Source organism: Eumetopias jubatus, unplaced genomic scaffold (genome assembly GCF_037043125.1).
Source record: "Eumetopias jubatus isolate StellerSeaLion01/CBP00866 unplaced genomic scaffold, mEumJub1_p1.0 scaffold_16, whole genome shotgun sequence".
Classification (NCBI taxonomy): domain Eukaryota; kingdom Metazoa; phylum Chordata; class Mammalia; order Carnivora; family Otariidae; genus Eumetopias; species Eumetopias jubatus.
In genome coordinates, this window is record NW_028274822.1 from 63,639,321 (window position 1) to 63,652,793 (window position 13,473).

General features: G+C 36.0%; 1 protein-coding gene across 1 annotated transcript in view; it reads left to right on the plus strand.

Moving 5' to 3' along the window:
* The window catches only part of RNMT (RNA guanine-7 methyltransferase), a 39,423-nt gene that overhangs the window by 10,282 nt on the left and 15,668 nt on the right, over nucleotides 1-13,473 (plus strand). The window contains exons 5-8 of the mRNA XM_028089349.2: nucleotides 435-550; nucleotides 1,506-1,687; nucleotides 2,203-2,367; nucleotides 5,605-5,722. Coding sequence (XP_027945150.1) covers nucleotides 435-550; nucleotides 1,506-1,687; nucleotides 2,203-2,367; nucleotides 5,605-5,722 — 581 coding nt within the window. The remainder of the gene's footprint in view (nucleotides 1-434; nucleotides 551-1,505; nucleotides 1,688-2,202; nucleotides 2,368-5,604; nucleotides 5,723-13,473) is intronic.

Here is a 13,473-nt window from a genome sequence, read left to right on the forward strand (position 1 = left end):
GGCAGTTCTGGTTTCCATTGCTTTTGTACCATCGTTGCAAATCTCAATACAGGAAAAAGCAAATAACTTTTTATTAAGAAAAAATAAACTTGATGTTTTCAAAGTTGGGCATATAGTTTAAGTTTTATAATTCAAATTGGAGTCTAAACTTTCTGCTTTTAACTTGGAATAAGCATTTAAAAATCATGATACAACTTTTCTGTTATCCGTGCCTTTTGAGAAAGCTTTTAATCCTTTTGAAAAATAATACAGCATTTGCATTGGAACAGATACTTTCTTTTGAAGGAAATAGAATCTTTTTGCTTTTACTAAGGATAGATTTCATGCTAAAGTGTATCAGTTAGGATTATTGTCTAGATTTGAGCCATCTTTGCATTTACATTTTATCTCTGTGGGTCTTTGTCGCCAGTTACTAACTCCTGTCCCCCTTCCAGATATTGCTGATGTTTCTGTCAAACAGTGTCAGCAACGGTATGAGGACATGAAAAATCGTTGTCGTGATAATGAATATATTTTCAATGCGGAATTTGTAACTGCTGATTGTTCAAAGGTACAGAATTTTTTTCAGTTTGTCAATTTATGTTTAATATTTTTAGTTCAGGTGAATAATGCGTTTTAAAAAGCAGTTAGTTCTTTTAAAATGTACTTTGAAAGACTAGAAACCTCAGGACACGCACTTTCAGTTTCAGCTAGAAATTCTATTAATGATAAATTTCCTTAAATGACCCACTGAGTACTTCTGGGAGTTTTTTGTTTTTAATAATTTGAACTTTATAAATCATTTGTTGCTTTTCTGTTCAGACAAGATTTATTTTCCATTGTTTTAAAATAGAACTGAATTTACATTTTGTTTACCTTGTAATTTATTAGGATTTGATGTTTTGAATTTTCCACTTGTTTCTGAATTTCTTAACAACTATGAAGTGTAAGAACTACGGAGGCACTTAATAATGAAAATCTCACCTTAAGCTTTAATGCTCTGTCTGACTCATTAACTCGTTAAACTATTAGGGATATCTTTAATCCTACGCATTTTGTTTGTAGTTGTGAAAGTGAGGCGGAAAAGTGGTAGTATACTGCTAGAATGTTGGAAACCTTTAAAAACACTTTTGCACTTTTAAAAAGTGTCCCAAAGGCCAGGTTTGTGTTTTGTTTTTTTTTAATCAAAGTTATTGTTCGACAACATTTTACTTTAGCTTTGAAGTAAAGCCAAATAAAAGCATCAACTCTTAAATGTCATATTTGGTTGATAAATTTTGAAACATGATTTCATCCTAGTTTTTAAATTACTGTGAAGATGGAAATCAAATTCTGTTGAACCAGAAAGAAAAGATCATTTCATTGTGGACCTCATTATACATAATGAGAGAAAGGATAGGTGGTTGGGAGGGCATGTCTACTTTTATTTTAAGGACCCTAATTCTAGAAATTAACTTAGTAAAAAGTTTTTATATTGCAGTGAACTTCAAAATCTTGACCCTTTTTAATATTTAATTTTGTTTCAGGAACTTTTGATTAACAAATTTCGTGACCCAGAAATGTGCTTTGACATCTGCAGTTGTCAGTTTGTCTGTCATTATTCATTTGAATCCTATGAGCAGGCTGACATGATGCTCAGAAATGCTTGTGAGAGACTGAGCCCTGGAGGCTATTTTATTGGTACCACTCCCAATAGCTTTGAACTGATGTAAGTGCTTTTAATATATTGTGGTTTATAAGATACTCAGAATTAAGCTTATTTTAAAGTAGCAAATGTTTATCAGAAATAGAGTTTATAAAACATGTCATGTTGATCTTATAAGGGCTGAAGTACTTTGATAATATATTTGAGTAGATATTCAACATTTAAGGTCAAAAGATAGATTTACAGATGAATCTTTAAAACATTTTTACTGGTAAATTGGAGACCGATGCTATATGCAGCCAGAGGTTATAGTGCTACACAAACTCCAGATCAGATACTCAAAGACTTAGCCAGTAGTCATGATAGTGAAACGTATTTCCAGCCTAATTTTAGTTGGGAGATTGTTAATGATCTGTTAATGTACTGCTTCTTAAAAGTAGCTCAAATCCAGTTAAAAAGCTGATCAGGTATCTTTTAAAAATTGCATCCTGTAGTTTTTTCACATGCATAATCTGATCAGAATAAGTCTAAGCTAATAACTAATCTTTTTATTTTGGTTTGGGGATAACCTTTAATAGAAGACGCCTTGAAGCCTCAGAAACAGAATCATTTGGGAATGAGATATATACTGTGAAGTTTCAGAAGAAAGGAGATTATCCTTTATTTGGCTGCAAATATGACTTCAACTTGGAAGGTGTTGTGGATGTCCCTGAATTCTTGGTCTATTTTCCATTGCTAAATGAGTAAGAATGTCATTAATCTGTTACTCTTCTCTTTATGCTTTAAGAGAAATAAAGAAAAAAATTAGTATTTCTGCTCATTCCTTATTTTAAATGCAACCCAAAGAAAAAGTGTAGCCTTGTAAAAAGAAAAAAAAAGACTAACCTCAAATTCAGGTTTATGCCATAGCCTCTTACAGCCTTGCTTATTTAGTTTTCTTTCATCCTTGGAATTATTTTATCCTGTAGGTAAGAAAGGGAGTTTGTTGCCTTCATCTTGTGGCAGAAAATACCTGACGTTGCAAATAGTGAAAGTTTTGTTTTTTTAAGCAGTTAGTAACTTTGGTAATATAAGATGAGTCTTCATAAAGCAAAGCTCCTCCTTTGATGAGGATAGGTATTAAAAGTTGTTTTACATTTTACTGTAGCTTTGAACTTGCCTGTGTCTCATAGGCAGTGTTGATAATAAAATCCTGATTCAAAAAGAATGTATTCACTCATGCACCTGGTTCTAGGTGTCCTAGTAGACTACAGACACAGGGAAAGTTGGGGTACCAGGCTTCATCAGATAAGGCTTCAAGGCCTTATGAGACCCCTGGGTCTTAGGGTTTCCCTTAGAGGGAAAATGGAAGAGTCATAAGGCCATGTCACAGTTGACCAGACTTGATTTCCTACTTTTAAAAACAGAAGTCTTTTATTAACTGAGGAAAGAGAAGAGCTTTATTTGCTGCTTATTTTGAGTTTGTGATTATTTGAATTGTGCCTCAGTCAGGTTATAAAATTATAGATAAAAGACTTTTAGGATTCTACAATATATAAAAATTTTATACAATAAACTATAAAATTTAAAAATTTAAATCATTTTTCCCCTTAACATTAGTAAACTTATGAAATGTTTCTGCTCTTCACCTTTATAAAAGGAGAAATTAAATGTTCTAAGTTAAACTAACATGTGTTTAGTATGTTAGCTTGGTGTTTTTGGTTAACAAAGTTGGTAATTTGAGTAGGCCCAAAAAGATAAAGGATATAATGAAAGCTTTTTCTTTTTTTTAAGATTTATTTATTGGCCATGGTGGAGAGGCAGAGTGAGAGAATCTCAAGCAGGTTCCTTGCTGATTGCAGACCCTGAGATCATGACCTGAGCCAAAATCAGAAGTTGGACATTTAACCAACTGAACCACTCAGGTGCCCCATAATGAAAGTTTTTTTAAATGCTAGGAAGCACTAGCAATCTTTTCTACTTAATTTGCTTGATGGTGATGCACATGTAAAGTTACAAGTCATCACTATAATATCTAAATTTTTTTTTAATTATTTACTAAGACAGTTATACGTTCAATGAGACAGGATCTGAAAATGCATAGGATTTTGAGATGCCCTTTTGCATTTTTATTAAGAAACTGAGCAAATACATAATTAGCTTTTATGTGGCAAACCTATTCAAATTGGTCAAATTGAGTCTTAGTTCTTTGTAATTATGGTATTTCTCAGGTGTAAAACTTGATTTTATTTCTGAAGGCTTATTTTGGAGATGGTAGAAAATGAACTCCCTAGAATAAAAGAGACTCTACTCATGTTGTCTTTCCAAGAAGGGCTAATTCAAATCATGGGGAGCACTGCCTTACATATGCCTCTTACATACATATCCCAGTGGCTCTCAGATATATTCTTTTTCATTGTCCTTTCCCCATTATCACCTCATAAGCCTTCTCATCGACCCTTTCAGAGTTATTTTCCCCTCATCTCCTTTACCTGCTACCTGAGATCATCCCCAGCCCCCTTATGTTGTCAACAGATACAGATACTATAAAGTTTGGCAAATGCAGTAGAAAAAAAAGAGTATAACAGGGAGACCTAAGATAACTGAGTATTTAAGGAATCCATCTGTGAAGAAGTGATGTTTAAGTCAACATCTAAAGGATGAAAAGAAGTTTGCCAGTAGACTAGAAGGGAGAATGTTCCAGGTATAGGGGCAGTATATGTGAATGAGCTGAAGGAAAACCATTGTGTGGGTTGTAAGGAATCAGGGCCCAAGTGGCTCAAGATGAGGCAGCATTATTATTATTATTATTATTATTATTATTATTATTATTTATTATTTTATTATTACACTCTATGCCCAGTGTGGGGCTTGCACTCATGACCTGGAGATCAAGTCACATGCTGTATGGTTGTATGGACTGAGCCAGCCGGGCGCTTCAACGAACCATTTCTTTATAGATGACCTCATTAGAGGCCATGCAAAAGGCTTTTGAATTGTGTCCTATTAAGTGTGCTAGAAAGCCAGTGAAAGGTGTAGATGAGGGAAGTGACATGTATGTATTTTTTGAAAGCTCAGTCTGGCTGCAGTTGGAAAATTCGTTGAGGGGAGAGTAAGAATGAAAGTAGGGAAACAAGCGAAGTAGTATAGCTGAGTGGTGGTGGTAATTAAAGCAAGATGGTGGCCAACGAACGGTTAAGAAGAACCATTTGAAGAATATTTTTAGGTAAACAGAGGACGTAGTGTTGTGTGGAACATTGGGAAGAGGATGGTGGCATGGAGAACTCTGAGGTTTCTGGCATGAATCATTAGATAGATTTACTGAAATAGCAAAGATTGGCAGAACAATCTAGTGGGGTTCAGCCTTGATTTGGAAAGGTAGAGAATACCTGTGACACATCCTGGTGGAGATATCTAGCAGTGGAGTAAATGAGTGTGATGAAAGGGCTGAGCTACAGATAGCTGTTGGCATGCTGTGTGAAGTCAGGGAAGGGAAAATGAGTAATGCTCTGGGCCGAACTCTTCAGAATATTAAAATTTAGAAGGGTAAAAGAAATTTGTAAAACTGAAGAAGCAGCCTAAGATATGGTATAAAAATTAATAGTGTATCTTGCCAGAGAACCCAAGAGATGAAAGAGATTTTAAGAAGGAATGGCAGCTGTTTTTAATGCCCCTGTGAGGGATCAAGTTAAATAAAATGGAATTAATAGAAAAGTGTTCCTTATAGCTATTCATCCCCATCTCATAGCCTTTCATTTTACTTCCTGACCTATTTGTTACAGTAATAGAGTTTTCTGTGACTCACTGAGATTTAGGATGCATGTTATGTATAGATGTAATTATTGGTATGTTACTCTTCATTCATTTTGTATCATCCTGTTGTGAATTTATAATGAGCTTTTTGGTGATGCCCAGACATTGTCACTGTTGTGTGAAAGTAAACTTTAGAGGAATTATAAATATTTTGGAAATGTTTTCATTAAGTAATCTGTTTTGGACAGAATGGCGAAGAAGTACAATATGAAACTAGTCTACAAAAAAACATTTCTGGAATTCTATGAAGAAAAGATTAAGAACAACGAAAATAAAATGCTGTTAAAACGAATGCAGGCCCTGGAGGTTGGTATTTAGAAAAGGTATAAATATTCCATATCTTGGTAAACTTGCTTGACTGTTTCTGAGATTCCTTTTAAGGCTATCTAGATGCTCAGTATTTATATAAATCACACATTATTTTGAACCACTCTAGACTCTTCAGCACCTAGGACAGAGCTCATTACGGAACATTACCTTGGTGGGTACTCAGGAAAAACTTGAATGAATGAATGAATGAGTGGTGCTGTCATCAAATTCTATTTTCTAGATAGCACGGCTTTTTAATAGGATTTCTTAACCTCAGGACTATTGGCATTTGGGACTTTAATTTTCTTGTTGTGAGGGGCTGTTCTATTCACACTAGGATGTTCAACAACATCTCCGTCTTCTATGCACTAGATTTTAGTACCACCCCTGCCCCCAGTTGTGACAGCCAAAAATGACTCCAGACAGTATTACCAAATGTCCCCTGGGGTATATTATTGCACTACTTCTTCACAATATTGCCCTTTCGTTACACATTAGTAATTTAAAATCTTTCTGGCCAGGGTCCTAGTTGAGCTCATACCATGACTAATTTTGTTCTTTGCTATCTAGCAAGATTCTGGTCTTTTAGACTACATTGTTGCTGGGACCTGCTTCTGGACTCCTTCCTGCTTTCCCTAATTGCAGCAATGACAGCTTCAAGAGAAGTTTTAAATATAGTGGATAGCCATTGACTAGTTTGTTTTCCTTATGTCCATTTTCAGTATTTAATTAGGTCTAAAATAGTGAACATTTTTATTCTTGATCAACAGTGTCATACTAATCAAATGATCATTAAACTTCTTTAGAGAGTTCATTCAACTTAGAATATTTTTTAAACTACTTTAAGCATACTTTTACTTATTTTGCTAATTACCCCACAAAGTAGGCAGAACAGTCACCTTCCGTATTTTAAAATGGGCATTCTGAGGCCCAGAGAGGATACATGACTGGTTCAAGGTCACAAAGCTATTAGCCTTCATATTTTCTTTACTTTTTATAGGTGGTTTTTTAACAAAAGTCTCCTGCTGTAGTTGCATCCATACAACTTTCTCAGTTTGGAGTGGAAGGGTCCTTTTTAAATCCTAAATTATCTTTTGAAACCACTAAAATGTTACATTCTTCATTGGTTGTATTTCCTGTATTTTAGAATTAAGAATATTTGTATTTGCTTTATATTAGCAGGAGAAGCTTGTTTTTTTGAGGGAGAAGAAAAAACTAGAAAAAGTGTGTGTGTACAAATCACCACACACACACATGCCTGTAGGTTGTCATTCTTGGTGTCTTGCATGTACAAAAACATGTACTTAAACAGCAAACAGGTAAATTTCTAATATCTGAGTTTACTGTAGGATACATATAAAGAAAGAAAAGAGAAGATAACGAAATACACATTTCGGGATCATTTTCTTAAAAATTCATCAGGAAGATCTAGGTTTAAAGTGGTTCCTTGATACCTGGTTTGCTATAAAAAGACAAAGGAATTGCAAAGAATATATAACCTTTGTAGAGTAGATGGTTCTTAAAAATATTTATTCTATGTAATTCATTCTGTTTTGATTTACATGTATTACAAAGCAGTGCACTTCATACATAAGGGGATGCTACTTGAAATGGATTAATAATAGTGCTTGATGTAATCTGAATAAACATTTGGCCAACATAGCCTTAAAAACAAAGTGCTGTATGTGTGTGTGTGTGTGTGTGTGTGTGTGAAATATGATGGAGACTGCCCATAATTTGGAGGCTGGATTATTTTCCTTATCTTCTTTTTTTTATTGTTATGTTACGTTAATCACCATATATTACATCATTAGTTTTTGATGTAGTGTTCCATGACTCACCGCTTCCGTACAACACCCAGTGCTCCATGCAGAACGTGCCCTATTCAATACCCATCACCAGGCCAACGCATCCCCCCACCCCCATCCCCTCTAACACCCTCAGTTTGTTTCTCAGAGTCCATTGTCTCTCATGGTTCGTCTCCCCCTCCGATTCCCCCCCTTATCCTTCCCCTCCTGCTATCTTCATCTTTTTTTTTTTTTAACATATAATGTATTATTTGTTTCAGAAGTACAGGTCTGTAATTCAACAGTCTCACACAATTCACAGCACTCACCATAGTACATACTCTCCCCAATGTCTATCACCCAGCCACCCCTTCCCTCCCCCACCACTCCAGCAACCCTCAGTTTGTTTCCTGAGATTAAGAATTCCTCATATCAGTGAGGTCATATGATACACGTCTTTCTCTGATTGGCTTATTTCGCTCAGCATAACACCCTCCAGTTCCATCCATGTCGTTGCAAATGGCAAGATTTCATTCCTTTTGATGGAATTGTGTATATATACCACATCTTCTTTATCCATTCATCTGTCGATGGACATCTTGGCTCTTTCCACAGTTTGGTTGTTGTGGACATTGCTGCTATAAACATCGGGGTGCACGTACCCCTTCGGATCCCTACATTTGTATCTTTGGGGTAAATAACCAGTAGTGCAATTGCTGAATTGTAGGGTAGCTCTATTTTCACCTTTTTGAGGAACCTCCATACTGTTTTCTAGAGTGGCTGCACCAGCTTGCATTCCCACCAACAGTGTAGAAGGGTTCCCCTTTCTCTGCATCCCTTCCAACATCTCTCCTTCCCTGACTTGTTAATTTTAGCCATTCTGACTGCTGTGAGGTGATATCTCATTGAGGTTTTGATTTGGATTTCCCTGATGCCGAGCGATGTTGAGCACTTTTTCATGTGTCTGTTGGCCATTTGGATGTCTTCTTTGGAAAAATGTCTGTTCATGTCTTCTGCCCATTTCTTGATTGTATCATTCGTTCTTTGGGTGTTGAGTTTGGTAAATTCTTTATAGATTTTGGATACTAGCCGTTTATCTGACATGTCATTTGCAAATATTTTCTCCCATTCTGTCGCTTGTCTTTTGGTTTTGTTGACTGTTTTCTTTTGCTATGCAAAAGCTTTTTATCTTGATGAAGTCCCAATAGTTCATTTTTGCCCTTGCTTCCCTTGCCTTTGGCGATGTTTGTAGGAAGAAGTTGCTGCAGCTGAGGTCGAAGACGCTGCCTGTGTTCTCCTTTAGGATTTTGATGGACTCCTGTCTCACATTAGGTCTTTCAACCATTTGGAGTCTATTTTTGTGTATGGTATAAGGAAATGGTCCAGTTTCATTCTTCTGCATGTGGCTGTCCAATTTTCCCAACACCATTTGTTGAAGAGACTACCTTTTTTCCATTGGACATTCATGCTTTGTCGAAGATTAGTTGACCATAGAGTTGAAGGTCCATTTCTGGGCTCTCTGTTCTGTTCCATTGATCTGTGTGTCTGTTTTTGTGCCAGTACCATATTGCCTTGATGATGACACCTTTGTAATAGAGCTAGAAGTCCGGAATTGTGATGCCGCCAGCTTTGCTTTTCTTTTTCAACATTCCTCTGGCTATTCGGGGTCTCTTCTGGTTCCATACAAATTTTAGGATTATTTGTTCCATTTCTTTGAAAAAAGTGGATGGTATTTTGATGGGGATTGCATTGAATGTGTAGATTGCTCTAGGTAGCATTGACATCTTCACAATATTTGTTCTTCCAGTCCATGAGCATGGAACGTTTTTCCATTTCTTTGTGTCTTCCTCAATTTCTTTCATGAGTATTTTATAGTTTTCTGAGGACAGATCCTTTGCCTCTTTGGTTAGATTTATTCCTAGGTATCTTATGGTTTAGGGTGCAGTTGTAAATGGGATCGACTCCTTAATTTCTCTTTTCTGTCTGGTTGGTGTATAGGAATGCCACTGATTTCTGTGCATTGATTTTATATCCTGCCACGTGACTGAATTCCTGTATGAGTTCTAGCAGTTTTGGGGTGGAGTCTTTTGGGTTTTCCACATACAGTATCATATCATCTGCAAAGAGTGAGAGTTTGACTTCTTCTTTGCCGATTTGGGTGCCTTTGATTTCTTTTTGTTGTCTGATTGCTGTGGCTAGGGCTTCTAATACTATGTTGAATAGCAGTGGTGATGGACATCCCTGCTGTGTTCCTGACCTTAGGGGGAAAGCTGTCAATTTTTCCTCATTGAGAATGATACTCATTGTGGGTTTTTCATAGATGGTTTTTATGATACTGAGGTATGTATCCTCTATCCCTATACTCTGAAGAGTTTTGATCAAGAAAGGATGCTGTACTTTGTCAAATGCTTTTTCTGCATCTATTGAGAGGATCATATGATTCTTGTTCTTTCTTTTGTTAATGTATTGTATCACGTTGATTGATTTGCGGATGTTGAACTAACCTTTTAGCCCAGGGATAAATCCCACTTGGTCGTGGTGAATAATCCTTTTAATGGACTGTTGGATCCTATTGGCTAGTATTTTGGTGAGAATTTTTGCATCCGTGTTCATCAAGGATATTGGTCTGTAATTCTCCTTTTTGATGGGGTCTTTGGTTTGGGGATCAAGATAATGGTGGCCTCATAAAATGAGTTTGGAAGTTTTCCTTCCATTTCTATTTTTTTGGAACAGTTTCAGAAGAATAGGTATTAATTCTTCTTTAAATGTTTGGTAGAATTCCCCTGGGAAGTCATCTGGCCCTGGGTTTTTGTTTGTTGGGAGACTTTTGATGACTGCTTCAATTTCCTTAGTGGTTATAGGTCTGTTCAGGTTTTCTGTTTCTTCCTGGTTCCATTTTGGTAGTTGATACATCTCTAGGAATGCATACATTTCTTCCAGGTTATCTAATTTGCTGGCATATAGTTGCTCATAATATGTTCTTAGAATTGTTTGTATTTCTTTGGTGTTGGTTGTGATTTCTCCTCTCTCTCATGATTTTGTTGATTTGGGTCATTTCTCTTCTTTTTGATAAGTCTGACCAGGGTTTTATCAATCTTGTTAATTCTTTCAAAGAACCCCCTCCTAGTTTTGTTGATCTGTTCTACTGTTCTTTTGGTTTCTATTTCATTGATTTCTGCTCTGAGCTTTATTATTTCTCTTCTCCTGCTAGGTTTAGGCTTTATTTGCTATTCTTCTGTCTGCTCCTTTAGGTGTAGGGTTAGGTTGTGTATTTGAGACCTTTTTTGTTCCTTGAGAAAGGCTTGTATTGCTATATACTTTCCTCTCAGGACTGCCTTTGCTGTATTCCAAAGATTTTGAACCGTTGTGTTTCATTTTCATTGGTTTCCATGAATTTTTTTAATTCTTCTTTAATTTCCTGGTTGACCCATTCATTAGTAGGATGCTCTTTAGCCTCCATGTATTTGAGTTCTTTCTAAGTTTCCTCTTGTGATTGAGTTCTAGTTTCAAAGCATTGTGGCCTGAAAATATGCAGGGAATGATCCCAATCTTTTGGTACCGGTTGAGACCTGATTTGTGACCTAGGATGTGATCAATTCTGGAGAATGTTCCATGGGCACTAGAGAAGAATGTGTATTCCGTTGCTTTGGGATGGAATGTTTGAGTATATCTGTGAAGTCCATTTGGTCCAGTGTGTCATTTAAAGTCTTTATTTCCTTGTTGATCTTTTGCTTAGATGATCTGTCCATTTCAGTCAGGGGGGTGTTAAAGTCCCCCACTATTTTTGTATTGCTGTCAATGTGTTTCTTTGCTTTTGTTATTAATTGGCTTATATAATTATCTGCTTCTCATTAGGGGCATAGATATTTACAATTGTAGATCTTCTTGTTGGATAGACCCTTTAAGTAGGATATAGTGTCATTCCTCATCTCTTATATCTAATTTGTCTCATAAAAGGATTGCCACCCCAGCTTTCTTTTGGTGTCCATTAGCGTGGTAAATGGTTTTCCACTCCCTCACTTTCAATCTGGGGGTGTTTTTGGGTCTAAAATGAGTCTCTCTCAGGCAGCATATCAATAGGTCTTGTTTTTTTATCCAGTCTGATAGACTGTGTCTTTTGATTGGGACCTTTAGCCCATTTACATTCAGGGTAACTATTGAAAGATATGAATTTAGTGCCATTGTATTGCCTGTAAGGTGACTGTTCTGTATATTTTCTGTGTTCCTTTCTGGCCTATGCTGCTTTTAGGCTCTTTGCTTAGAGGACCCCTTTCAAGATTTCTTGAAGGGCCGGTTTCATGTTTGCAAATTCCTTTACTTTTTGTTTGTCCTGGAAGCTTTTTATCTCTCCTATTTTCAGTGACAGCCTAGCTGGATGTAGTATTCTTGGCTGCATATTTTTCTTGTTTAGTACTCTGAAGTTATCATGCCAGTCCTTTCTGTCCTGCCAGGTCTCTGTGGATAGGTCTGTTGCCATTCTAATGTTTCTACCATTGTAGGTTACCTGTCTCTTCTCCCGAGCTGCTTTGAGGATTTTTCTCTTTGTCTCTGAGATTCGTAAGTTTTACTATTAGATGTCGGGGTGTTGACCTATTTTTATGGATTTGTGAGGGGTCGTCTGTTCCTCCTGGATTTTGATCCCTGTTTTCTACCCCAAATTAGGGAAGTTCTCTGCTATAATTTGCTCCACTATACCTTCTGCCCCTCTCTCTCTTTCTTCTTCTTCTGGTATCCCAGTCATTCTAATGTTGTTTCATCTTATGGTATCGCTTATCTCTCGAATTCTGCCTTCATGATACAGTAGTTTATCTCTCTTTTTTCTCAGCTTCTTTATTTTCCATCATTTGGTCTTCTAATCACTATTTCTCTCTTCTGCTTCATTTATCCTCAGTGAGAGCCTTCATTTTTGCACCTCATTAATAGCCTTTTTGATTTCGACTTGGTTAGATTTTAGTTCTTTTATTTCTCCAGAAAGGGTTTCTCTAATAACTTACAAGCTTTTTTCAAGCCCAGTTAGTATCTTTAAAATCATCATTCTGAACTAGTTGCCACATCTTACTAATGTCCATATTGATTAGGTCCCTGTCAGTCGGTACTGCCTCTTGTTCTTTTTGTTGATGTGATTTTTTCTGTCTTGACATTTTGTCCAGAGGAGAATAGGTGAATGAGAGAACAGAATGCTAACAGGGTAACAACATCCCCAGAAAATATACATAAACAAATCAGAAAAGACCTGAAACCGGGGGAAAAGGAAGGGAAAGAAAGAAAGAAAAAAGATAACAAACCAAAACAAAACAAAAAACAGAATATCATCAAATATGATCATGCTGGTGCATACATCAGTGCCACACACTAGATTTTGGGCGTATTTTGGTCTGTTAGAAGAAAGTGTCTCCCAAAATTTTAAAGAAAGAAAAACTTATATATGTGCAAAAATAAGGGTTAATACGATGAAGGGATGGAATATGATTGTAAGGAGGAAAATTATAAAAGATTTTATAAAAGGAATTGATAAGAAGTTGGTTGAAAAAAGAATTTAAACAAAAAAAAAGGGAGAGAATGTGATCAGGCAGGAGAGTAGAATAAAGCCATACACTAGAGATGTAGGTTATATTTTTATCTGTTAGAAGACAAAATTTTAAAGAGAGAACAACATATGTATATATATATATATATATATATATATATACACACCAAAAATAAGGGTAACTACTACGAAGGGCTACAATATGACTCTAAAAATGAAAAATAAAAATAAAACATTTTTTAAAAAAGGGATTGATAAGATGGTTGAAAAAGGGAAAAAGAAAACTTAAAAAAAAGTTTTAAAAAATTAACTTTGAAAGACTAAAGAATCATGGTAAAAAAAACTGAATTCTATGTGCAGTATTTCCCTAGCGCTGGAGTTCTGCCGTTCTCATTGATCGGTAAACTTGGTCTTGGCTGCCTGTTCTTGCTGAT